This window comes from Colobus angolensis, unplaced genomic scaffold, assembly GCF_000951035.1.
Source record: "Colobus angolensis palliatus isolate OR3802 unplaced genomic scaffold, Cang.pa_1.0 Scaffold112, whole genome shotgun sequence".
NCBI lineage: Eukaryota > Metazoa > Chordata > Mammalia > Primates > Cercopithecidae > Colobus > Colobus angolensis.
In genome coordinates this window covers 7,515,647-7,543,137 of record NW_012112253.1, presented here as the reverse complement: position 1 = coordinate 7,543,137, position 27,491 = coordinate 7,515,647, and the positions used below count along the sequence as shown (strand labels likewise).

At 38.2% G+C, this 27,491-nt stretch overlaps 1 protein-coding gene across 3 annotated transcripts in view; it reads left to right on the top strand.

The window, feature by feature from the left end:
• MCTP2 (multiple C2 domains, transmembrane 2) overlaps nucleotides 1–27,491 on the top strand; it is a 194,614-nt gene that overhangs the window by 77,919 nt on the left and 89,204 nt on the right. For all 3 annotated transcript variants that reach the window (XM_011957959.1, XM_011957951.1, XM_011957969.1), the window contains 4 exons: nucleotides 8,169–8,271; nucleotides 9,605–9,707; nucleotides 24,757–24,858; nucleotides 26,076–26,150. In XM_011957959.1, coding sequence (XP_011813349.1) covers nucleotides 8,169–8,271; nucleotides 9,605–9,707; nucleotides 24,757–24,858; nucleotides 26,076–26,150 — 383 coding nt within the window. The remainder of the gene's footprint in view (nucleotides 1–8,168; nucleotides 8,272–9,604; nucleotides 9,708–24,756; nucleotides 24,859–26,075; nucleotides 26,151–27,491) is intronic.

The window sequence follows — 27,491 nt, the reverse complement described above, 5'->3', positions numbered from 1 at the left end:
AACATCATGGCCACCATTGGCATGATGCGTATGCCAAGTATTCCACACCAAATCAATGATTCTTCCTTAGCATTCTTAAGATCAAAATGTGGTTCATACAGCTACCTTCCTGTTACTTAAGCTTTCTCTTTATTAGTTTTGTTCTCTAAAATAATTCTTGTAAGAGACCTCCTTCCCCATAAAGGATGTTTCAAAGGCAAGAGGCCATTCTTCAGTCTCCCTCTGCTTCATACTAAAGGCCCTTACCCTGTTCCTCCTAGGATGCCCCCTACCCACTCAGAATCCTGGCATAATAGGGGAACTAGAAACTTCAGGGAGTTTTCTTTAACTCACCATGCCAAGAGTAGCAACAAAGCAATCAGAGCAGCCCTCCACGCATAGCTCAGTGTGGGAGGATATGAAGTGACATAACAGCACAACAGAAAATGCAGTATAGGCTTCAATATCCTCTCTTTTTATAGCACAATCCCATTGTTTAATCTGTTCTCACATTACTCTAAAGAAATTCCTGTGACTGGATTATTTACAAAACAAGAGGTTTAATTGGCTCATGGTTCTGCAGGCCATACAAGAAGCATGACAACTTCTGCTTCTTGGGAGTCCTCAGGGAGCTTTTACTCTTGATGAAAGACAAAGCAGGAGCAGTGAAGCAGGAGTCTTGCATGGCAGGGGCAGGACCAGTAGGGTAGGGGATGCTACACACTTTTCAATAACCAGATCTCATGAGAACTCTATCAGGAGACAGCACCAAGAGAATAGTACTAAACCATTTATGAAGGATTCACCCCCATAATCTAATCACCTCCTGCTGGGCCCCCCCCTCCACCGCTGGGGATAACACCTGGATCTGAGATTTGGGTAGGGACATAGATCCAAACCATATCACTCATCTTCATTTTTCATGTTTCCATTATTCTAATAATCTATATGTTATGATGAGAAGCTAGGGAATTATCAGGAGACAATGGAGGGACAAAACTGGAAATATCATCTTGACTCACAATTTGGAGTTGCTTGCCTTCCAGAATTCTCCTGGGGATTTTTATTTCACCCTTGAGACTTTTTGGCACTCTTTGCCATTAAAACAAAAACACAAAACCAGCCATCAATCATGAAACGTTTCCCAATATATCTGGATCCTCTTGATATCTTGGTAATAAAGGTGTCAGTTGGACCCTTTTCTCTTTCCTCTGTTAATAAATGAAATAACTCCCAAATTAGCATAATCTCAAAATATCTATCAGAGGAGAAATAAACATATGTTTCCAGACAAGAAATCCAGGTTATTATAAAGTATCCTTATTTAATAAATAGGAATGTTAGGGACCATAACAGTTGCCTGATCCAGGAGAATAAAGATACATTTAATTCCAGAACCCCTATTTCTTTCCAGGGAACCCAATATAGCTTCCTCTACCACTTTTTAAATATTTCTCAACTTCAGGAAAGTCAGCTTGGGGGCAGTTCTGGTAACTGACAATGGATATTCATCGAGCACCACACTTGGTTAACAGACACACCCTTAGGAGCTTGTGATCCCTAAGAGAAGGCTCAGTCTTCACTCTGCCTTCGCTCCTGTACTGCAGGACATCAGGTGTAGCAGGTAGTGTGTGCCTTGGAAATAGATGGAGACCTTCTTCAAAATCGGGGGTTGCATTTCCAGTTCGCTGGTTCCTTGGCTATACCATTAGGAGGAGCTCTTGGTCTGTCCCCCACACAGATCTGAGCTATAACTGCGGTAAAATATTCCATTCCTTGGGTAAGTGCATGAGCCTTTTCCATGGGCCTTGGATTCAGCCTTGACTAAATCAGTGTGCAGTTCAATGATTTATTCATTGAAGATAAAATTTAGTGCCTATGTTTTTGCCTTTTGTTTGTGTGGTAGCTGCCTCTCATTTTAATCCCTGTGTATAATGACATAGAAGCTATACAGAAGCAGAGACCCATGTGTTAATCTCAGTTCTCCCACATACTGGCCTTAGGCTCCCCCTAAGCCTCTATGTCCTCATGGGTATTTTAAGGGTTAAATCAAATCCTAAATGAACATGCCTGATATATATTTTGTGCTTAGTAAATGTTTTTCCTGTTCTTTATTAAATGATTTTATTAGAGTATATTTGATACATGAAGAATTGTATAGGTTGTTTTGTTCACTTATTGCTTATAATTTCCCTAATTTTTGATCATGTTAGACGTATAAGCTGATAACTACTTTTATCTCTTCAGCCACTTTTAGAAATCTAGTTACCACTCTAAGATGTTTCTTTTTGTTTCCATTTCTATTGAGTGCTTAAAAAGAAGACAAAAAATATGCTTCATGGTAGAGGAATTCTCATACTGAACTACTTTCGTGCTTGAATTTTACATTTTGATAATCTGGATGATAGTTTTATTAATATAAAATAGCTTGGTGTATTCTTCTTTTTGTTGTTGTTTTTAAACTGTTGACCAAAATAGGGCACTTAGACCCCACATTATAGAGTAAAAATATTTCTGTCATATACTATAATACTGACTTTTGAGTTGTTTCTGTAAATTATCATAGTGACTACGAGATTTTTTATATTGCTGTTTTTGTTTTGAAACATAAGACTGCTTGTGTCAGAAGAGGAATAGTCTCACGGTTATTGTTCACTGAGTTTTAAACCACATGCCCATATTATGCTTTCATTTAATTGTCTGTCTCTTGAAGCTGTATCCATAGCAATACCTCATCTCTTAAAGATGCCCTGTTTTCAAAGCGATGACTATAATTGCAATTTCTAGAAAGCTCAGTAGTTGTGATTGAATGTTTTTTAATTTTCATGAGATCCTCATGGATAGCTAAGCCCAAATCAAGACCAACTTTTGAAAAACACGTTAAAAACTACATAAATCTGTCTCTAGCAGGCCGTCTGCTTCAACGACCTGCCAAAGAAATGGACTGTAGTCAATGCAAAGTTCGGGAATATATGGATGACTTAGTGGTTTATAACTTAATGGCACCATGAGGGTAAACTAATTCAGCTCATTTGTGAAATTCCATGAATTAACAGGAATTGCTTCTATAGTAATGGGTGGGTTCTTAGTAACATTTACATTTATTTAGCAAATACACCTTTTCTATTCTGTGTGATACCTTATGATTTTTCCTGGTGACATGGTAGAAAAGAGGAATTGGTCCCTGACCTCGTATGAAGTGACTGATTTAACCAGTGGCTGTCTAATTTCAATTATACTGCTAAGGTCAAGAACATGGTGTTAATTCTTATGGAAGGGATGCCTGATTGGAGATTCTGCAGGAAGTGATGTTCTAGCAGAGATGTCAAACAGAGACATGAGAAAGAGTTGGCACTGCAGAGATGAAGGAAAGGCACTTGAAAATGAGAAAACAGCAATGTTCCAGGGCCTGCCCAGCTTTTTCAGAGATCTGGAAGAAAGCAAGCCCGACTAGAAGACAGAAAGCAAAAGGGACCTCTCAGTGGGAGAGGATGTTCATGTCTTAGGTGGGACTGGATAACCTAGGAACTTTGGGGCGAGGTGAACAAATTTGGAAAACTATTAAGGGAATGATATGATCCGACATAAACTTACAAAAGTTTATTCTGGCAGCTGTGAGGAGCAAGGGTTTTGAGGGGAGAATGAAAATGGGAAGATGTTAGACAAGATCAGCGAATGATGATATTGTTGGGGGGCTTGAGAAGTGGCGGGGAAGTGGAGTTAGAAGAAGAAAACATTTAGGGCCAAGCGCAGTGACTCGCACCTGTAATTTCAACAATTTAAGAGGACAAGGAGGGAGGATTGCTTGAGCCCAGGGGTTCCAGACCAGACTGGTCAGCATGATGAAACCTGGTATCTACCAAAAAAAGAAAAAAAAAATTAAATTAACCAGTAGTGGTGGCATGTCCTTGTAGTCCTAGCTAGTCATAGAGGCTGAGGTAGGAGGATTGCTTGAGCCCAGGAATTTGAAGTTACAGTACCATGAGCTATGATTGATACATATATATCTCATACATATGAGATACATATATATCATATATATGAGATATATGAGACACATATATATGATATATATGACTTACATATATATCATATATATTAGATATATATGTATCTCATTTATAGTAGTCAAATTTGAAGCTTTGACCTGTCCCATCTCCACAAGAAGGACTTACCCATTTCTGCTTATCAAACACTCCCCTTGTAAACCTCGATTAAGAATCACTCCCACTAAGAAATCTTCCCGAACTTTTCTGAACCGAATTACATTTCTCTGAACTTTCATATTCTCATCTGCATTTCACCGCTGCCCTCTGTCCCTAGGCCATGGCACTCTTCTTGGGGGATGATAAGAGCATTCATATATTGGGTGTGCCTGCATCAGGACCCTTAAGTGAATACACATCCTGACTGTGGAGTGGAAGTTTACAAATGTGGGATATAAGAGAAGTAAGGGCAATACACAATTGGAGATCTGAAATGGAAACAACTCAGTTTGCTGTGGGATGAAAGTGAGGAAAGTTTTCTTGGAAAAGGCAGCATTTTCAGAATAGCAGAGACCATTATGAGAGTCCCTTGCAGGTAATAGCTTAGGTGATCATTGTATGTCAGGGTCAGTTTAGTGCTAGGAACATTTATTAAGCTATATGCTTAATAAATGGTTATCAAATGGGCTGGACATGGTGGCTAATGCCTGTAATTCCAGCACTTTGGGAGGCTGAAGTGGGTGGATCACGTGAGGTCAGGAGTTTGAGACCAGCCTGGCCAAGATGGTGAAACCCTGTCTCCACTAAAAACACAAAAATTTGCTGGGCGTGGTGGCGCATGCCTATAATCCCAGCTACCCAGGAGGCTGAGGAGGGAGAACTGCTGGAACTTGGGAGGCAGAGGCTGCAGTGAACCAAATCACACCATTTCACTCTAGCCTAGGCAACAGAGCGAGAGCCCATTAAACAACAACTAAAAAAGGGTTATCAAATGAATGATATGACTATTGCAGCACATTTATTATTTGTCATTCAACTTCTGTAATTGATACAAAGGTAAAACTGTTTAAGTGAACCTCCCTTACTTGCCATTCAAGAAATACAAATAAATTTTAAAGCAGTGTTGGAAAATAACAAAGGCTATTGAGTACAAAGTGCTAAACCTCAATTTGAAACTGAATTGTCGGTGGCATAAATGTGTCAAGGTGATGTGGCATCTGGACATACAGGAGATCTTCTAGATGTTTTCCCTGTGAAATGGGTGATACAAAGAGGAAAAGTACAGCCTCAAATGCATGTAAGTCAGTCTGCCTTGTCCTTTTCTCTCAGTACCATTGGTGAGCATTTGGACATTTCCTTTATCATGAAAGATACTTGTTATCTCAAATAAGAATATTTGTTATTTAAATTTTACTCAAAGTCCCCATGTATCTGAAACTTGTTAAGAGAAATCAATCCATAAAGTGTGCGTAAATTACTCTGTAAACATTTTAATGTCTTTGTTTCTTCTTGCTTCTCTCTGTTTATTCTGTAATATTAATAAATGCAGCATTTTAATGAGCTTTGACTGAATTATCTTCAGAGAGTTGATACAGTGTGTCCCTTGGAGACACATAACTGAAGTTCCTGGTTTCTGAAGGAAAGTCTGTTCCTCATTAGCTGGGACAGCTAAGAGCGTGCTTGCTTGAGAGAGCGGGAGCCACAGAATGAGCCCACCTGTGCCTCAACAGGACCAGGCAGCATCTCTGCCCTGCTGTGGAGTAACCCCAGGGTTTTCATTAAAAGTGTCAGACGGTTTCCCTGGAGCAACTGCTGATGGCGTGTCATGCTGGTGTCTCCAGAGGAGCAGCGCTGACACCTACTAATAGTCTGACAAACGGTTAAGTAGCTGTTTCAGCCTGGGTTGAGAAATCAAGCATGGTATACCTGAGCATTAAGCCAAAAGTACGTGGTGTCTTCTTGTTCACAATTGCTGAAGAGGAAATGGTTTGTTCTATGTTGGTAGGCTTTTTCCCAGCTAACTCCAGCCTCTTCCCCTGCAAACCACATGGCCAGAGTAAACTGTCTTTAAATAAACAAGACTTTTTGTGGGTGCAGATGGATTTTTATGTTAGTTTGATTTTGACTCCCCAGCAGCTGAAACCCCTTCCGTGTTTGAATCATTTCCCATTGTCTATGTTGAAGAAGAGGTCAAAGCCCACTTTCATTCACAGAGGCTACGAATTCAGTATTCCCTTTGTGATTCTGGCCTTTCAGGTCTGGGTACTTGGCTATGAAAGACAGGCTCCGGAGGTCCTTGCATCGGCCTTAAGTGAGGCAAAGAAGCAAGAGTAAGGAATTCATATTGGAAGTGAATTGTGGGGGCAGTATTCTGGGGAAGCAGAGGCCACAACAGACTTTTCCTGGTGTGAGATATGGGCTGAGTTTCTTGTGCTTAAGTATTCTTTGGTTTATAGTGATATTTTTTAGCCTGATTCTCCAAACTTTGTAGGAATTCTGAATGCTTTTTGATGTTACTTTATAAATTTCTTTTCTGCTACATGTAGACAGGGACCATTTCCATTGTTTACAATCGAAAACCCTCACTCATTCCTTTATGTCTGGATTGATCATTGTCTGCTAGTAACTGAAATAGTAGCATTGACTTAAAAGCTTTGGCCAGGGATTTAAGTGTCCAGGCCACTGGTCAGTTGAGCGGAATCTCCTGTTTAATACAAGTCATCACCCATGTGTCTGCTCTTCTTCTCCTCCCTTTTTAAACAATAATCTTCATGCAGGCTCCTGCACGTATCAGTATCTCTACTGATGTGCTGTACCTCAGAGCGCCTGGTTATTAAGCGAATTAGATGGAGGTTCAGTGACCTGAATGGTAGGCCAGCAGGTCAAGAGGCCTGAGCACTCTCTGGCTTAGGCCCTGGTCTGGGACTCCTTGGCCATTTGTTGGAACAGCATCTGTCCTTGTGCCCCCAATTAATTTAGCAAGCACTGCTTTGTAAAGTGCCAGTGTGCTGCAGAGGCTGGCAATGCATTAATGTCCTGTGAACATTATGGAGCCATTCATTCTTTCTCTGACAGTTCCAATTCCACATCCTTCCGCCAAACACAACAACAGGGAAGTGAGTTTTTTGCTTTGTAACACTGTAGGTCTAACTTTGGATTTGGAAATTTCTTACCTTTTTTGGTGTGCAAATATGGGAGATAGAGTGGAAAGAGAAGAGGTGAGAAGTGAAAGATGAGCTTAGTTTTTTTGTTAAGTTAAAAACTCTAACCTTTATTGAGTTATACTTTTTTGTTTGTTTGTTTTATGACACCAAAAATGTAACTCATATATTCTCATAATGTACTGAGTATACAGGATCATGAGTGTTTGTGGCCATTTGCTTAGGAGCAGAGCTTAACTCCTAAAGAACCAGTTTTACCCTTTTTCTCACTTCCTCTTACAGCCATGTAGAAGCCTGTAAGTTATAGGTTTCCAGTTATAGAATTGTAATTATACAGATTGACTTAGAATTTAGGAAGGAAACAGAGATGAACTTCATTTTATAAACAAAGAAATGGGCTCTCATGCCAAATGGATTCCCACTCCTGTGAAATGTGTGTGGCCACTGGCGTTCAAGGCCTGATCTTTGTCTGTTTTCACGTTGCTGATAAAGGTATACCTGAGGCTGGGTAATTTATAAAGAAAAAGTGGTTTAATGGACTCATGGTTCCACGTGGCTGGGGAGGCCTCACAATCACGGCAGAAGGCGAAAATCATGTCTTACATGGCAGCGGGCAAAAGGGAATGAGAACCAAGTGAAAGAAGAACCACTTCTAAAACCATCAGATCTCGTGAGACTTACTCACTACCATGAGAACAGTATGGGGGAAACCGCCCCCATGATTCAATTACCTCCCACTAGGTCCCTCCCACAACACATGGGAATTATGGGAGCTACAATTCAAGATGAGATTCGGGTGGGGACACAACCAGACCATATCAGGTGGTGTGTTTTTTCTAACCCGTTAAGTATGCTAAAGGTATAACACTTGTAGCCTCTGCCTGTCTCCTGGATTCCCACACAGGGCCTCCATGACTCATTGGAAAAGGAGTCTTGCGTTCCTTCTTTCAGCAAGCACAACTTTATCTGACTCTTGTTCACATTGCCCTTGTCCCTTCTGGGATTCACTTGTCTTTGACCAATGTGTATGTTACCTTTCCAGGGAAGAGTGACCCATTTTGCTTGTTGGAGTTAGGCAATGACCGACTTCAGACGCATACCGTCTACAAAAACCTCAACCCTGAATGGAACAAAGTTTTTACATTGTAAGTGCTTTAACCTCTGAAATGATTTCTGCTATGCTTGGAAGGTAGTCTGGGGCTCTTGAGTGGAATTTTCTGTCCACTTTTATGGGCAAAGAGTAAATTTTATTGTTTTTTCTTTTGAAAACATTTTATCCTTTCATTTTATAGTGTGTGGTGTTAATAATAGAAGAGACCGTTTGGAACTGCAAGGGACTGTTATAGGAGGCATTTGTAAAGTAGATCTTTTAGTGACTAAATTAATCTATGAGTAAATGGAAGCTTCCATATTTCTAGATTAATTCATTCTTGGGTTAAGGAAATGGAGACCTGCCTTAAATTCAAGGATCTTATGTGTTCTAAAATCATGTTAATGCCAGAGCCTTGTATTCTGCCAAAATCTTTAGGAAAATACAGATTTTCTGTGACTCCTTAGAGACTCCCAAAGGTTCCTTATATTCCAGTTTATATGAGCGACCTATCCCATAGTGATTCTCTGCCCACACTATCAAACCCAGGCATTTAGGAGGCTGGATATATTTAAGATGTTAGTTTGCTTTAGATTTCAAGGCACCTGAACATTGAGGGGAGGCCCCTGTTGAATTTGGGTGAAATGGTGATATACTGCCCCCATGAAGCTAAGTCAGTGCTCTGTCCTGTGCTTATAAGTGAAAAAATAAAGTTCATTTTGAGTAGAGTTAATGCTATTAGTAGAAAGTTCCCAAGGCTCTATGAAAAGTGGATTAACTCTGCTAAACACCTTTGCCAATGGCCCGGTGTAAGAGTCTCTCATTTCCCTAACTCATTGCCAATCACCATGGCTCCATTTTTCATTATCCCTGGTATCTGGCTTCTGGTCAATATTTAAAAAAAAAAAAAAAAAAGTTTTAAAATATTTGTAGTATTTTGTGTTTCAACAACAGAGGCTTTCTATACATTTCAGCAAATAGTGATTTTTCACCACCATTTTATTTTAAAGGTAATTCTTAATTTTAAAAATGTTAACTCCTTTCATTTGGAAGCTTTTTAAAAATTACTTTGGTTGGACGCTGCTAATGCTTTTTCCCTATCCTTTCTTTAGTTTCTTTGAAAGTCCTACCCTTGAGTACAGGTATACTGTTTGAAAAATGTCATAGTAAAAAAGTTGACTTCTTTTTTTCATATGGATGTCTGAATCTTCTATGATGGAAGGTTTGGGAATACAGTCAGTTTGATTTAATTTTTGGAATTTAATTAAATGGTAGTTTTATACTCTAAGGACATACAGACTTAATTAGTGAAACAGTGTTTCCAGATCTTCATGGAACAGACTTCACTTGTGTGTTTTTGTGTATAATACATGGTATTTTTGTTTCAGTCCCATTAAAGATATCCATGATGTTTTGGAAGTGACAGTGTTTGATGAAGATGGAGATAAACCCCCAGATTTTCTTGGAAAAGTTGCCATTCCCTTGCTGTCCGTAAGTTTCCTTTATTAATAAACAATTTGCGAGTCATTTAATAGTTGATGAGTTTCTATGGTCTAGAGTTGCTTTATCTTTGTCAACCTGGGAGAAAAAATCCTCCTAACTATAGCAGGAAACGACTGTTTTATTCCTCATTCTTATCTGATATTTTCAGTAGTTGTAGATATACAGGGATATAATTTTTTCCTGTTTCAGTCCAATATTGATTTAACCAACCAAAACATTTTGACTAGTTTTTCAATTCATTTTCATTCTTTCCATCTTAAGGTAGGAATTTGTCTTTGGTTACAAGAAATATAGATCAATGACTGAATTTCTATTTATTAATGAAAAACACACATGTATTTCTTTATACCTTCTGACTGTACATTTCTTCAAAGATTAATTGTTGGTAACTGCACATTTGTTCTCAGTTCTTCTAAAGACCATTTTCCCAAAAGTTCTACTTGTCTTTTTAGTAGTCATGTTTGCTTTCGGTTTCAAAATTAAAAAATGCTTTGTGGAAGAAAGCAGAGAGCCTTTCTTGGAGAAGGAAAAGTGTTTTGGCAGTCCAACTAAAAGATAATGCACCAGGGTCAGTGAAGGAAAAAATACAAAATTCAGAAGAGAAAGCACCAAAGAATGCCTTTATGTGGCGGAGGGGGGAAGGGGGGGAACAGGAGAGTGAATTCATCTCTTAATTAGACAGCAATGTGTGTACCAAATGTACTGTTTGAGAAGTGAGAATTCCAGTTTTTCATCCAACCATTAACACAATTTGTTTTAGGCTTATTATGACTTTATCAGCCAATGAGACTTTATTCTTCCCAAAGACTTATTTTTCCCAAGCTATCTGTGGATTTTTGTGGATGGAGCACTCTGTAATTTAACCATGAGATTAGCCTAACTTGCATGATGTTTGCAGAGGGAGGAATGCTGTACTTCTTAATATCTTTTCTTCTGTGTTTGCGGGCTTGGTTAATTTCTCCCCGAGTTCTCATATCCCTGATGTTACTCAGAGAGCCTGTCTAGAGCATCTGCTCCCTGGTATGGCTGGCTCCTGCCACATGCTCTGAGCCATCGGCACCAGTCGAGCAGCTCTCAGAGAGGAGATGGCAGTTTGGGATTTCCCTCGCTTTTTTGTTACAACTTTGTCAGTTATTCCCATGAGAATACATGTAACTGGAATGTGGGGGACACTTTAGAGAGGTCTGGGGGACTAGAAGCAAAGACTCTCCTTGACAGTTTTCTCATCTCACTTTTTTTATTCCTTGCTTGGAACATGACCTTTTTTTTTTTTACTTTTTTTTTTTTTTTTTTTTAAACTCCCCTCTGTTTTGTACATAAAAGTTTTGTGTGTTTGGTCTTTCTATAGTACCAACAATTGACTTAGCTTGCCGGCCTGCCTGCCTTCCTTTCCCCAAACCCTTCCCCCCTTCTGTCTTTCTCCTCTTCCCTCCTTGTAGCCAACCTAAAGAAAGTCAAGGTGTGTGGTGGCTTGCATTTAAAGTAGGCTTTCACAAAACCTTCTACCTTGTATTTTGAAGGATCTGGTTTGTAAAAAGCATTAGCTTAGGTTAGTGGTTCTTTCTTTTTCTCTCCTTCCTCTCCTCCCTTCCTCCTTCCTCCTTCCCCCGTCCTCCTTTCCTTCCTCCTTCTCTCTCCTTCCCTCTCTCCTTCCTTCCCTAGAAGATCTAAGAAATTACCTCCAGCTAAATCAGAGTTTCTCAATCTTGGCACTATTGATATTTTGAGCCAGGACACTCTTTGTTATATGGAGCTGACCTGTGCATTGTAGCATGTCCAGCCATCTCCCTGACCTCCACACACCAGATAACAGTAATGCCTGCCCACATCCCTGCTGTGACAGCCAAATATGTATGTAGATGTTGCCAGATATTCTGAGGGTGTAGAGATCACTTCCAGTCAAGAACCGCTGACCTAAACTAATGCATTTTTCAAAACATATCTTTCAAAATACAAGGTAGAATATCTCATGAACAACCTGGCTTAAATGCAGGGAGTCCTCGATTGGGACTTTTTTCAGATTGGTCATAAGCTGCCTTATGATCTGTTATTCATTCATTTGTTCCACAAATGTTCATCAAGGGTCCACTTTGTGCCAGGCAGTGCTTTAGGTGATAGAGCTCTAATAATGACCAGAGGGAGGCTCCCTTTTCACTTGGAGCTTTTATTACAGTAGCAGGAAACAATGCATAAACAAAACAAAAGCAGTATACAGAATGTTAGATGGTGAAAAGTAAAGAGGGAGAGGATTGCCAGGAATATGTGTGGGGAAGGGCACTTTTTTCCAGCTGCTAGCCAGGGAGGGCCTCATGGAAAAGGGGGCATTTGAGTGGGAACTTAAGGAGGTGAGGGAGAGAGCCGTGTGGATATCTGAGAAATCCCTCCCAGGCAGGAAATTCTCAAGTTCAAGGGCTGTGAGGCAGGACCTTGACTGTCAAATTCCAGCGATGGCTGGGCAGCCAGTATAGACTGATCAAGTGTGCCTGGTGGCGAACAGGAAAGGACACAGGGGTAGGGTGGAGCTGGAGAGGACCCTGGCGGATGTAAAAGTGAAAAAGATTGAAGTACTTTGACTTTTTCGTAGTGGGGGATGGAAAGCCACAAAGCGTTTCAGGCCAGGAAGTGCTTGATTTGTTCCACATTATGTGTTTGTTTCTAATATAAAAGTGCTGTGTACATCCAGGAATAACTCCTGATCTGCAAGGTCTCCACCTTGTAAAGCAGCACAGCCTGGGCCATTCCTCTCAAGGACTTTGGGGGTCCCTGCTATGGTACACTCAATAAGGTGCTTCGGCTGCTGCTGTTCACTCTGTTTCCGTGCAGATTCGTTTCCGATTCCTGACTGATAAATTGGGGAAGTGATCACATCTTCTAATGCATCTATGTGGGCTCTTCCTGAAATTCAGTGGTCCACCTGCTACATTCCCTCTCCAAATGAATTGATTCTCTGTCTAATATTAGATATAAATATGATCTTAAAATTGCCGTAACCCTCAATTTAACTGGCAAAGTATAAGCTGTAAGTTGTTTCGTGAATCATTCTATTTTCAAATAATTCTAACTTGTGGTTTAGAGGATGTGTTTTAACCTACTTATTTAGATCTAGGTTTTTTTTTTCCTTTAATCTCTCTTGAGTGATGCTTACAATAGAATAGTGAACTAGCAAGTTCTGTGCCGTGCACTTAGCATGCGCTGAATTATCAATTCTCCAAGGACTGGATGAGGCAGACTTTATTACTACGCCCATTTACAAATACAGATACTGAAGCATCGAAAGGATCCTGTAGCTAGTAAGTAATAGAGACAGGATTTGAATTTAGGTGGTATCACACTAAAGCCTGAGCTCCTAAGAGTTTGTTATATTGCCACAGTGAGTAACTATTAAGTATATATCATCCCCAAAGCAAGAATCAAGAGGCCATTTTGTGTAACCACTGTGCTATGTGCCGTCAGGGTCAGGGTTGGTGGGTGGCAAGAGGGATGCAGACTTGAAGAGTTGCATATGCTGCAGAAAGGCATCTGTGCAATAAACACATAAGACCCAAATAAACATATAAGTCCCATGGGAACGAGAAAGGGCAGTGGGAAGTAGGAGGTATGGGTTTAAGTTCAGGAAGGCTTAGGAAGTAGGGAGTTTGAGCTGGATCAGGGATGAGTGGCATGTTGATAGTGTATGATGGGTGAAGAATAAAGGCCATTCCAAACAGAGGGTCCAGGGAGAGAATGAGGGAAGCAGAGGTTTAGGGGAAAGGCCATGTCTGGGAACGAGGAGGGACCCAGCTTCCAGGAGCTCAGGGTGGGCATGGAGGGGAAGTGGGACATACTGAGGGCAGTCCCGGAAAGGTTGAGGGAGGTCTCGGTTACTATTTTAGCAGGGAGTCACTGAAGATTTTTGACCTGGAGGTAGAGATATTGGAGCAGTTGACTAGGAAGAAAGTTTTGACTCTAGTATGAAGCAAATTAGTGAGACAAAAGACTCTTCCCAGAAGACTTGGCTGAAACTCTCAGAATTAAGCGTCAAAGAACACCCTTAGATTTCATATTGTGTGCTTCTTAGGAGAAGGACTTGTTTCACTGTTTTGTTTTGTTTTGTTTTTTAACATGAGAGAGAATAATAAAAATTGATTTGTTGGTGTTTCACTCTGATCTTTATAGGCTATGGAGCCATAATCAATAATACCTTATTTTAGGTTTAAAAACAGAAATTGTGTTTCTTGAAGAGGAATGTGAATAAATTTTTTGAGAATTCATTTTCTCTAATCAGGTCATAAACCATAACTTGATTTATACTTTTAGAGAAAATGCAAACTATATTTTTAAATGTCTAAGTGTAAAGTATAGAATATACTTCAATTTTTAATCTCACTCAAAATGGTAATGTGCTAAGTGCATTTAAGCCTGGTAAATAAAGAGCCCGTTCTAAATTCATTGTATCTTTTTAATCAGGGTGAATGTGCTAACTGACTACTGGCTCATTTAAAATCCATATAAATATATTCATTATTGATGGTGAATTGTTCAAGGCTTATATATGTATAGATATATGCTTAGATGTTTATCATAATTGAAAGAATACAGGCCAATGGGCTATCCTTCTATATATTTCATTTGTCTTCAATCTTTTTCAGAAAAAGTAGTTATTTATATAGATATATAATATGTCTTAATGAAATATTCATGGGTAAAACAGTAGAAAATTGAGATTGGAATGTGTTATAATCTGAAGACTTCTAATATTTACTCATTTTCACATTGCTCCTCTAATCTTCTAAACAGTAACGTAGTAAGTGTGCGTTAGAGAACACTAAGCACACCTTAGAATCTAAAAACATGTCAGGCAGTAGACACTATCTTCTGATAATTCACTGATTCAGAAGACTTATTTAATATTTTTGTCCTCAATTAAGTAATCTTAATTCTGTCCTGAAAATCAGGCTGGATTCTTCGATTCTTCTCCTCTAGGCCATTCCTTTTTATTGAATCACACATTTACCCTCTCAAAATTACCCAATGGACCCATTTTAGGAGACTGAAAATCAGCTTTCATGGCAATCTGTAAAATGGGAAAAGCATGCATATATTGGTATTTCCTAATAATAAATAAGAAGTCATCTGCAGCTTGATGAAGACCTGCAATTTTTTTTTTTTTTTTTGAGATGGAGTCTTTCTCTGTTACCTGGGCTGGAGTACAGTGGCTCCATCTTGGCTCACTGCAGCCTCTACCTCCCAGGTTCAAGCAATTCTCCTGACTCAGCCTCCTGAGTAACTGGGATTACAGGTGCCCACCACCACGCCCAGCTAATTTTTGTATTTTTAGTAGAGACAGAGTTTCACCATGTTGGCCAGGCTGGTCTCAAACTACTGACCCCAAGTGTTCTGCCCGCCTCAGCCTCCCAAAGTGCTGGGATTACAGGTATGAGCCACCATGCCTGGCCGAAGACCTGCGTTTTGAATGAAATGTGAGTCCTTTTGTGTGAGCCAGGCCAATGTCACAAATGACTGTATAATCAGAAGCATGGGTCTTTATGCTGCCCTTCTAAATTCCCAGCGTTTTCTGTGAATCCATGCACACCTGATAGCTGGCTGCACCAATAACAGCTTCACTTAATTAGTTTTATTGGACAAATTTTCTATAATGGCTTGTACCAAATAAATGCCACGTATATCTCCATTTGCATTTTCAATTAACTCTCTTGCCCAAGTTTCACCTGTGATGGGTTTGTGCATTGAAATGGACTTGAACAATCCTAGGTTATTTTAGGTTAATACAGAAATTTTTGGCCATTAAAGTAAATAATATTGATTTATAATTAAGCTTAAAAAAAAAGTAAAAGTAATCTGTTGCCAAGATTTGGTTTTCCAGGGCACAGATTTGGTTGGGAAATTCCATGTGAGTCAAGTTGGTGCCATAGGGTAGAGGGGCAGTGTACATAGGTAAAAGGGAGAGAGGGATGTATCACCTGGGAAATCATTTGATAAAGACAAAACTTGAGTCCTGATACGGGGTGAAAATGGTCATGTTGAACGGAAACTTTCAGCTCTTCTCATTGTCTACTCCTGGTCCAATGTGTCCATTGAAATAAATAAATGAAGACAAAATAACGCAAATTTCCTATTGGTCCTAGAAACTAGACAAGAATATGTTTAACATGCTGGATAGATCCTGAGCCCCATGCAGTAGACAGTATAGGTATTTGATTAGAACAGACAGGCTAAGAGAGAAAGAATGACTGTAGGAATCTCCTGATGGCAAGTAGAAAGCTGGGTGAATCACACATGGTGGTAGATGTTACATCAGTTCAACTTTTCTATTAAGTGGAAAAACCTCTTACATGGATTCAAAGAGTAAAATCTAACTGCTGCTTCTTTGAGACACCTAAAACACAGTAATACACAAGTGGATGAACAAAAGTATCCTACACAAATGTAAGTAAAAGGTAGGCCAAAAACTTGATACAGGTTTTAGGGGTAAAAAAAAAAAAAAAAATTGAATTAACCATAAGGTTATAAGACTGGGCGCGGTGGCTCACACCTGTAATCCCAACACTTTGAGAGGCCAAGGTGGGCGGATCATGAGGTTAGGAGATCAAGACCATCCTGGCTAACACGGTGAAATGCCATCTCCACTAAAAAGTACAAAAAATTAGCTGGGCGTGGGGATGGGCACCTGTAGTCCCAGCTACTCAGGAGGCTGAGGCAGGAGAACGGCGTGAACCCGGGCAGCGGAGGTTGCAGGGAGCAGAGATCATGCCACTGCACTCCAGCCTGGACGACAGAGTGAGACTCCATCTCCAAATAAATAAATAAATAAATAGTTATTATAAATATGACCCTTTAAGTGGATAACTTTTCATAGAAATAGATATGCATATTAAACAGGGAAAAATAATAAAACTAGAATTGTCAAACAATATATATTATGTATTCAGCATTTTAAAAAATCAGAAACAGGCCGGGCACAGTGGCTCACACCTGTAATCCCAGCATTTTGGGAGGCTGAGCCAGGTGAATCACAAGGTCAGGAGTTCGAGACCAGTCTGACTAACATGGTGAAACCCCGTTTTCTACTAAAAATACAAAAATTAGCCGGGCATGGTGGCATGCGCCTGTAATCCCAGCTACTCAGGAGGCTGGGGCAGGAATATCGCTTGAACCTGGGAGGCAGAGGTTGCAGTGAGCCAAGATCACGCCGCTGCACTCCAGCCTGGGTGATAGAGTAAGACTTCACCTCAAAAAAACAAAAACAAAAACAAAACAAAAAAACAAAAATTAGAAACAAAGGCTGAGAATGGATGCCTCTTGAAGGCCCTAATTTGGGAAGATCCAGGAAGTGTTAGCACTTAAGATCCTGCACATTCCTCTGCAAACACTGCATTTCTCAGCAGGAGATTCTGGAGTTTCTCTCTCTCTCTCACTTTTTTAAAAAAGCTAATTCTCAGATGATTTCTAAGCATACTAAGGTGGTGGTTCTCAAATTTTGGAGAAGATAAGCAATAAGCTTGATCTAATGTATGTGTGTGTATACATACACGTAAAAAATAGAAAATATTCTGTTCCAGTACCCATTTAACATACTCAAACACTGATCATGTTCTGGGTCTAAAATACTTCAGTAAATTCACAAAAAGCAGAAATTATATTTGGTTACAGTATTATAAAAATAGAAATTGGTAATAGAAATATGAAGCTATTTGCTGGCAGAAAAAAAAATCCCAAATAGCTAAGGTAGATACCAAAACTGCAATTATAAACTACTTAGAAATGGACAATTAAATACTATACATAAAAACTATGGATAAAGGCCAAAAGTGTTATTTAGAGGAAATTCTTACCTTGAATGGTTTTAGCATTAAACAAGAAATGTTGAAAATCAATTAAACATCTGAACAACAACAACAACAAAAACTCAAGTTAATAAAAGAAAGAAAACTTGAATTAAGATAAAAGCAGAGAGCAATAATCTGGAAAATAAGTGAATAGCAGATATGATAAATTCAAATATTCCCCAAAAAACAAATGAGACAAACCATTTAAAGGGTTCATGGAGAAAAAGAAAAAAATAGATTAAGGATGAGAAAAGAACTGTAAAGAACACTCAACTTCCCTGAGGGGTCTGAGGGAAAACATGAATAGTTATAGAGACATGTCCTGGGAGAACTTGGGTACTGTAAAGGTATAAAATCTCTCTGTATGAACTATAAACATAATACAATTCCATGTTTGGGAAAATGTTTATAAAAAAGTAAAGAAAATTGTCTTCAAAAAGTATAACTGTAGCAATTTGGATGTACTGTTTAGTGAAAATAATTACCCAAAGACTAGGAAAATTTATGAAATTATTTCAGCCTTTTCTCCCTGCATCCACCCTGCCCCCCTACAAATAAGAAAATAACAAATCCAAATTATTTTATGAACAAGTATTTTTCAACCCTTAAAGGGACAAGCCATTCTTGGATTACATTTATTAAGAACATGAAAAAATGAAAAACTTGGAGAAAAAAGAGAGCTATTCCCTCTATTATCTCATCTTTAAATTGATAATAGTTCCTATTGCATAGGATTGTTTGGAAAATCTAATGAGCTTATATGTTTATGAATTAGCAATTGAAAATTAAGCCTTTTATGTCAGTTTTGAGCAATACAAAATTAAGTATGAAATTATGCACATTTTAATAAAGGAAATATTTGCAAATACTATCTGATAACATTATCTATAAATAATCTATCTGATAATAACATGTATTAACCTTAAACATAAAGAAAATACATAGAAAACATTTTGGAATGAATAAAATGTCAGTAAGATCAGCATTATGAAAATAAGATTCATGACTATACACAATGGGAAAACATTTTTAAAAAGTGAAAAAGAATCCAAGACTGTAACAGAAAATAAAACAAAAAATTATAATGTCTTAAGATTTATGTGAAGAAATTCTAGAACTGTACTGAAGGTCTTGAGAGAGGACTAATTGGAAATCATTTAATTTATAATAAACTTGAAGGATGAAGTTACTGGTAAATTGTAAACTACTTAATAAGCAATTCTGGGAATTTGGTTGCTTATCCATTGGGGAAAATGTGTCGGTGTATTACAGCAAACACAACAATTTCAAGATGAGTTAAAGATCAAAGACTTGAAACAAACTTCATTAAAAATGTCAAAATAGTGGAGAAATCCTATGTAAGTAAACTGAGAAGCAGGAATAATAAGAGAGAAAAAATCTTAAGATGTCAGTATGGCCAAAACAAAAATCACCATCAGAAATTAAAGACAAACTGTGACAGACTGGATTAAGAAAATGTGGCACATATACACCATGGAATACTATGCAGCCATAAAAAAGGATGAGTTTGCGTCCTTTGTAGGGACATGGATGCAGCTGGAAACCATCATTCTTAGCAAACTATCACAAGAAGAGAAAACCAAACACCGCATGTTCTCACTCATAGGTGGGAACTGAACAATGAGATCACTTGGACTCGGGAAGGGGAACATCACACACTGGGGCTTATCATGGGGAGGGGGGAGGGGGGAGGGATTGCATTGGGGAGGTATACCTGATATAAATGATGAATTGATGGGTGCTGACGAGTTGATGGGTGCAGCACACCAACATGGCACAAGTATACATATGTAACAAACCTGCACGTTATGCACATGTACCCTAGAACTTAAAGTATAATAAAAAAAAAAAAAAAAAAGAAAGACAAAGGATAGACTGGTAAAAGTTACTGGCAGTATCTAAACAAATCTATAATATCACTAGTACAGTATATACATTTTCTTTAATCAATAATGAAAATACAAGTCAACCTAGCAGAAAACTTCATTCAAAGAAGTTGAAATTGGCCAGGCACGGTGGGTCACACCTGTAATCCTAGCACTTTGGGAGGCTGTGGCGGGTGGATCACCTCAGGTCAGGAGTTTGAGGCCCGCCTGGCCAACATGGTGAAACCTCGTCTCTACTAAAAATACAAAAATTAGCTGGGCGTGGTGGCATGCTGCTGTAATCCCAGCTGCTCAGGAGGCTGAGGCAGGAGAATCACTTGAACTCGGGAGGTGGAGGTTGCAGTGAGCCAAGATTGCACCATGGCATTCCAGCCTAGGCAATAGCGCAAAACTCCACCTCAAAAAAAAAAAAAAAAAAAAAGTAAAAAACATGATAGCTGAACACATATGAATGGCTCATGATTTATTCAATTATGATCATGAATGCAAATGCTGCTATAGCCAGACTACCTAGGTTGACATTCTGACTCCTCCCTTAAACTAGCTGTGTGATTTTTGATAAGTTACTTAACCTATCTGTCTGCATTTCTTTGTTACTGAAGTGAAGATATGTATCCTTCTACTTGTATTGGAGGTGTATGGTGAAGATCAGAGTTAAGTGTGAGATGGGCACAACATTCCCTGGCACGCAGTGAGCACTTATAGTGTAAGTTGGCATTACCTTCATCTGCATTGTTTTAGCAATTGAAGTGACCAAATATGAATATGCCTTAAAAACTTCATATGAGTGTTTGTTTAAAAATGTTATATTGACTTTGTGACTGGGTGCAGTGGCTCACGCCTGTAATCCCAGCGCTTTGGGAGGCTGAGGCAGGTGGATCATGAGGCAGGAGATCGAGACCATCCTGGCTAACATGGTGAAACCCTGTTTCTACTAAAAATACAAAACATTAGCCAGGTGTGGTGGCATGTGCCTGTAGTCCCAGCTACTTGGGAGGCTGAGGCAGCAGAATCGCTTGAACCCAGGAGGCAGAGGTTGCAGTAAACCAAGATTGCGCCACTGCACTCCAGCCTGGGCAACAGAGTGAGACTCTGTCTCAAAAACAAACAAACAAAAAAAGTTATATTAACATTATGTTTTTTCTATTCAACACTTCTTGTAAATTTTACACGATTTTTGGAATTAATGTGTATTGCTTTTGAAGGAGCAGCTCATATTTTAGGGATAGCTGGTTTGGGTTTCAGGCAGTGGATGAATGGATTGTCTCAAGAAGGAAGAAGTGAAGTAGAAATGGAGGAGGTTTAGGGTGATGAATTCCGTGTTGCCTCTACTAACTGGTAGCTGAGCTTCTGTGCAGGCAAACCATGACCTAGTAGGTCTTTCTCGTGCTGTTTGTATAACTCACATCATGGGAACAAGGCCTGATTCCAAGTGGCAACAAGAATGTGAATGGATACCAAGTAAAGTGTATGGATTTTCCTCTTGCCCAGCCACGTGTCTGTCCTCGTCACATTTTATTGGAGAGCTACTTTCCATGTGCATCAGCTGGTACCAACTAATATGTCATGGTGTTGTCATGTTATTTTCCCTTTTATGTAGAGTGAATAATGGCTGAAAGAACAATGCCATTTATACGCAACGTCCTCAGTTTCTAACTGGAAGGTCAAACAATGGGGAATCAATATGACTCTTTAGTTTGGATTTTGATCTTAAGTATGTATCTTTCCTCTCTAAAGCCATTGATGGTTTTATTGCTTCATATTGATTCTGATTAACCTTGCTATTGAATAAGTTGGCAACTCATTGCATCAAAGATCTTTATAGGAAAGCATAATAATTATTGTTTTCTTAAAAGAGTTCAAGATGAGAAGCTTTTTTCTCGGTTCTCACATGCTCACCTCTGTTATATGCTGATTATAAAATAGTTTAGTTTTCTAATATATTGAGTGTACCATTTATTTGACTCAAAAATTAGTTTTATCAATCAGCTTCTAAAAACTGATTATATTTACTGTGCTTACAGCTTGGTAAATATATTTAATATACTTTTATATATAAAAAAAGTTAAATAGCTTAAGCATGAGTGTGGGGCAAATTAAAAATTTTAAGCAAGACTATCTTCAGTAACTTGGCTCTGGCTCTAAAATCCTGAATTATTACTCAGAAACAGACTTCTTGTACTTCTATTTACTGGCTAATTGAACCAGGAATCAACTGTTAGCATGCTCTATAAAAGTTTTGTGATATATTTCTGAAAATAATATAAGGGACATGAAAATGTCAATTTTCCTGATTAGGAGTGTTTGCATTCTCGAGTTAAATCTATTATTACTGTCCTGCGTAGATGGTTTCTTCAACTTATTACCTAATATTATACATTATTTGGCCATCAAAAGGCAAGTATACAAAAATGTGTGGTAAGTCAATTTGAAGAGTTTATCCTGGAAAACTGAAGTTGAAGACATCATTATTTTAGCCAAGACCCGTATTCGAGTGAAGTCCTCCCAAATGTCAGCTCAGGAAATCTCTCCAAATGAATTACATTGTCTTTTTGTCATAAATTGAAAGCTGTATTGTTCCTTTTTGCCTTTGCTGACAGAGATCTCAAAATTAATGAAAAGTATATATAGATTCTCTCCTCTAAATTTTCTTTTGACTGTGTTTTAATTATGTCTGTTTAATTATTTAATGGAAGCTTTAAAGTTATAAATGTAGAAATAATTTTCAGACTTTTAAATATAAATAATAAATTTAGTTTAGACAGGGAATGTGTGTGTGTGTGTGTGTGTGTGTGTGTACGTATGTTCGGTTTTCATCTCCTATTATATAAATGCTCTCATGTAGGCAAGTTGGAGGATATAGAACTTTTTATCTGATATTCTTGTTTTAGAAGTTCAATTATATAATCAGAGAAGAAAATGAAAATATGTTTAAAAGTAGTCTCTTCTGTTACTATCTCAATGTTAATTATAACACTATTCAAATGTGTTCACCTGTTCTTAACCCAAACATATTCCAAATACAAACTAGCATGTTTCTTCTTTCCTTTACCTTTTATCTTTTCCCTAAAGATATTCCTTATAGCAGATAAGCTAGAAAAGTGGAAGCAACTAAATGTTCATCAATAGGAGAGTTAATAAATTATATTCACTTTTTAAAGATTATATAGCAGTATAAAAAATGAACCAGACCTAGATACTAATATAAACAAATTAGCAAGTCATATTGATAGATACAAAATAAAATTGCGAAATACATACAATTTATCACTTAGGCAAATAATTTTAAAAACATTTGTCTGTCAAGACTATTTTTATGAATACAAAATCTCAATAAAACTTAGAAAGGATGCATGCTAAATTCCTATCTAATTTATGTTTAGGGAAAGGAATTTGGTGTTGGTGGAAGTTCAAAGGGACTTCAGTTTTTTCAGCAATTTTTAAACTTTTTGCAGTTTTTAAACTTATATTCTATTTTTTAAGATAGTTAAGTCCCAAACATGCATAGGTTTAATTCTATCTCAGGCTTTGATGCCTGCTTTCATGTCCTTAGGTGAGTTCTGATTTTGCTGACACAATGTGAGGGACATTAGGAAACAGGAAATGGTCATTTACCAAATTTAGAAAAAAAATCCCTTTGCTATAAAATATTTCTCTTTATTCTGATACCTCCTGTTCTTCTGTTATCCTTCGCCAGCCCTTAAGAAATCATGGAAATTTTAAGATAACAGTACAATGACTGTGGGTTGAAGCAAAGCTAAACTGGACCCAAGTCAGCTTGGCAAATTGTCAGGCTGTTTTTGTATTTATTTCTTTCAACTTTAACATCCACAATTTATTAAGTGAGACTGTGTATCAAAGCGGAAGCTCAGAATCCTGTTTGGACACCGTTTAGGAAGGAAACCAGGTCTTTATGGGGCACCCCCTTCCTCTTAGCTGCTGGCCAGGAAGACCATCCTTCTGTATCAAACCTATTCAATCAGAAAGAGGTGGGGTGACTTTGGGAAGGAAGATGACCTCTCCCTTGTAAAGTGGAATTGCTCTGTTTCCCCCCATGAGTTATTCAACTCATTTCCACCGCTGTTTATAAGAACACTTGTGTGAATGCTTGTAGCGACAGCAATAGTCATTTAAAATATGGCTCAAATTTCATGCTGTTAGATTTCCTATGCTATTTACATTTTTGATCATTACAATCTCAAATAGAGCTTTTGATTAACTTGAGTTTTGCTGAGGCCCTTTTAGAGTTAACAGGTATGCTTCTTAGAAGCCTGAAGTTTAATGAGTTACATATACTACTACTATGTAAAATCATGACTGCTATCAAATCTGAAAAGAGAATGATTAAATCAAGCTAATTAACTTGTCTTTCATGGGAGCCAATTAGTTTCCAAAATGATACTGAAGATGTTTTACTTAGATAACTTATATGTAGGGTCCACAGGTAGACTAGTGTATGGGACTGATGCGACATGCCAGCTAAGAGAGGATAGCAGAGAAACTTGTTTGTTTTGAAGATTTATTGGCACTGTACATTTTGAGTGTTTTTGGATTTTGACCTCAACTTTAAACTGATTTATTTACTTAATTTGCATTGTTTCCTGGCTAGTAAAATACTATTAAAACCAGCTCCTTTATTCATTTTTGTTAAAAATAACCTTTTGGGGGAAATAATTTTAGATTTACAGAGAAGTTCAAAGAGAATACAGGGTTCCCCATACATACCTTATCCAGTTTATTCCAATGTTGACGTCATATATTACCATAATACATTTGTTAAAACTGAAAATAACTAACATTGTTACATTGCAATTAAACTCTGATCCTTATTTGGATTTCACCAGTTTTTGCACCAGGATCTTTTTTCTGCTCAAGGACCCAATCCAGAATACCACATTGCATTTAGTCGTCTTATCTCCTTAGTCTCTTCTAATCTATGACAGTTTCCTAGTCTTTCCTTTTTCCCATGACCTTTATAGTCTTGAAGAGTATTGGCCAGGAATTTTGTAGAATATTCATCATTTTTGAGTAAATGGAAATATGTAACTTATGATTTGCACCAATTTTTTCACCCACACACCAGTTTCAGCCTGGTGATTGTCACTTTATCTTCCTGTCTAGAGCATGTTATAACAGCATTCTAAAAGTAAAAGGTGATTTATCATGGATTTAATATTTGTTTAATGTTTGCTTCATCTGTGATCATTCTGCATCCCTAATTTTGCCAAAATTAGTTTTGGTTATTTACTTTAAACCACATAGTAACTTTGCACCAATGTGTGTCTTATCTTTTGTTTGTGACAGATTAGAGATGGACAACCAAATTGTTATGTACTAAAGAATAAAGATTTAGAACAAGCTTTTAAAGGAGTTATTTACTTAGAGATGGACCTTATATATAATCCGGTAAGTCTAACTGGGTCATACTTCCTGGCTTTCCCATACCTAAAATAGAAGGTGACCAGCTTTTGCAGGCTCAAATCAATGTAATATGTTTCACAATTTTTGCAGCTAGAGAGAGGAAAGAATAGTGTTTTAAAGCTGAGTCATAAAATGTGCTGGACATCCCAGCTCTCAAGTGGTATTAACCCTGTTGACTCAGCAGAATTGATGATGTTTAATTCTCAATAAATCTAAGTTGTCAGGGAAAAAATTAACAAAACAGGAAAATTATTTTTATATAATCTCTTTATTATAAAATGTATATAATATAACCTATGTAATATATCGCTGTATAACATATAGTATATAAAATGCATATTCTATATTATGTAAATTAGATATATATATATATATTTTCTCACATTCTCAATAATACTAGAACTCTGGGCATAGTCTCCAGTATAAGGATGTGTTGTTGCTTCTTCCCATTTCCTTCCCTTTCCCTTCAAGGAAATCGTATGTGCATTTTATAAGCAGGTCACCCTCATCTCCTCCTTTCTTCTGGAAAACGTTTGTATATAGCGTATGTATACTGGTAAAACCTGAGTTTAAGGGAAAAGTGGAATACAGACTTGAAAAGAAAATATTTCGGTTAAGGGATTTTACAGTTCATGTGATGTGGAGAAGGACCTGAATCTGATTCTTTGGGGTCTTACTCCATCTGGTGGTTTGAACAAGTGTATAAGTCCCTCTGAGCCTCAGTTTATTCCCTGTAAAATGGGGTTAAAATGGCTCATTGACTTATTTTTCCAGGTCATTGAAAGAAAATAAGATTCTCTGTGAAAAGTGTGTTTTCATAAACTGGAAATGGTTATTCACCTGCAGACATTTTTGGTAGAAGCTTAACTTTAAAGGATTTCAGAAGGAAGTTTTATCTTTTACAGACATTAGTTTGAAAAATTCATGAACATCAATCTCTGCAGTGGTTTAAAATACCCCCAGAGAATGAGCCAAGTAGAGACAGTAGCATTCTAGACTCAATCTGACCCATGCCAGGGATTTTTATCAAATGAGACCCCCAGAAACATATACAGGGCACAGGAGTGTCCACCATTTCTTTGCTCCCTGCTAAGGTCAGAGTCAGAAGCTATTGGTTTGCATGATTTTCCCAGTCATTGAGAAAACTAGATGGATGAAGTCCCTATAAATGCTGCCCTTTTTGAACAATGATGTCTTTCTAGGTCAAAGCAAGTATTAGGACGTTTACTCCCAGGGAAAAGCGCTTTGTTGAAGACAGCCGCAAGCTGTCCAAAAAGGTGGGTCGGTACAGTAGATGGCTTGTTAATTGGTACACTCAGCACCTGAAGTGTTAACACTTGCCTATAATTTCTTCCTTGAATCTTTTCCTCCTTCTTATTCTTCCTTTCTCCCTCTTGTCCCGTCTCTCCACTTCTTTCTCCTTGTCCCCTTTTCTCCTAAAATAAGGAGGTCGGTCAGCTCCCGTAAGAAGGACAGGACTTAGAACACACTTATTGGATTAAATAGAAGTTCTCAGACCCCATTATTCTCCTGATTCATTGTATAAACAAAAATTCCTAGCATCAAGACTGTCAATGTCTTGTCCTGCATACCCGTCCTTTAATCACAGCCATTTCGTCCTCTGCCCTTTAGAGAAGTTTCAGGGAGGCACAGTGTGTGGAGTCAATAACAGAATTAACCCAGCAGATCTTCAGAGACTTCTAGCCTGGGCTTCGCTCATGACTGCTCCCACCACTTCGGCGTGGTCTAAATTTGGGATGTGTTGGCATTTCACCCCATACTGAATGCAAGTTCTCTCCCTCTGCCTATTGCCCTTAATTCCTCTCTCATTCAGTTCAACAAAAGGTGAAGTTCAGGGCCTGTTAGGAAGTTTCACTTTTTTTTTTTTTTGTGACCTTTACATTTCTTTTTCAGAGTCCCTCCCTGTTGTACTCTCCACAGCTCAGGATTTCACTTTGTACCTATCATCCCTCTTCAATTGTATAACAAAGAACAAAGTGTCCCCTTTTTCAAGAGTTTATTACTTCCACCACTTCCTTTGGGGTGAGCAGCTGTGGATTACATAAAGCAGTTAAATATAAAGACATCTTATCATCCTTTTGTTTCCCGTGAACTTCTGGGCATACTTGGGAAAGGCCTTAAACGTCTTCTGAGGGGAAGCCTCCAAGTATTTCATTTTGGTCTGCCATAACATTGAGTGTAATATTTATTTTGTGAAATCTGAGTAAATGTCTTATTTTATTATTATTATTGCCTTTCGCTCTGTTTACTTGAAAGTTAAAACCTGGGTTGAGGTGGGTGGGGTAGCTGCTTTGCAAGCACATTGAAATGAATCTGCCTACAACTGGGAGAGAGACATTTCCTTTGCAAAACAAGACCTCCATGTGGGGTGACTTTGGGCTCTGAGAGCATTGGGGAACTTGGTGCTGACATCCTGGGGTATGCTAGGACCCTCCCCATGTACCTCTTGCTACTTAGACCCCCAAATTCTGATAAACTTGAAACATTTCCTTAGGATACAAATACTTGAAAGCATTTCCTCTGTGACAGGCACTTTTCTAAGCTTTTTCATCCTCTCAACAACTTGTAAGATTGGCACTAATATCAACCCTATTTTA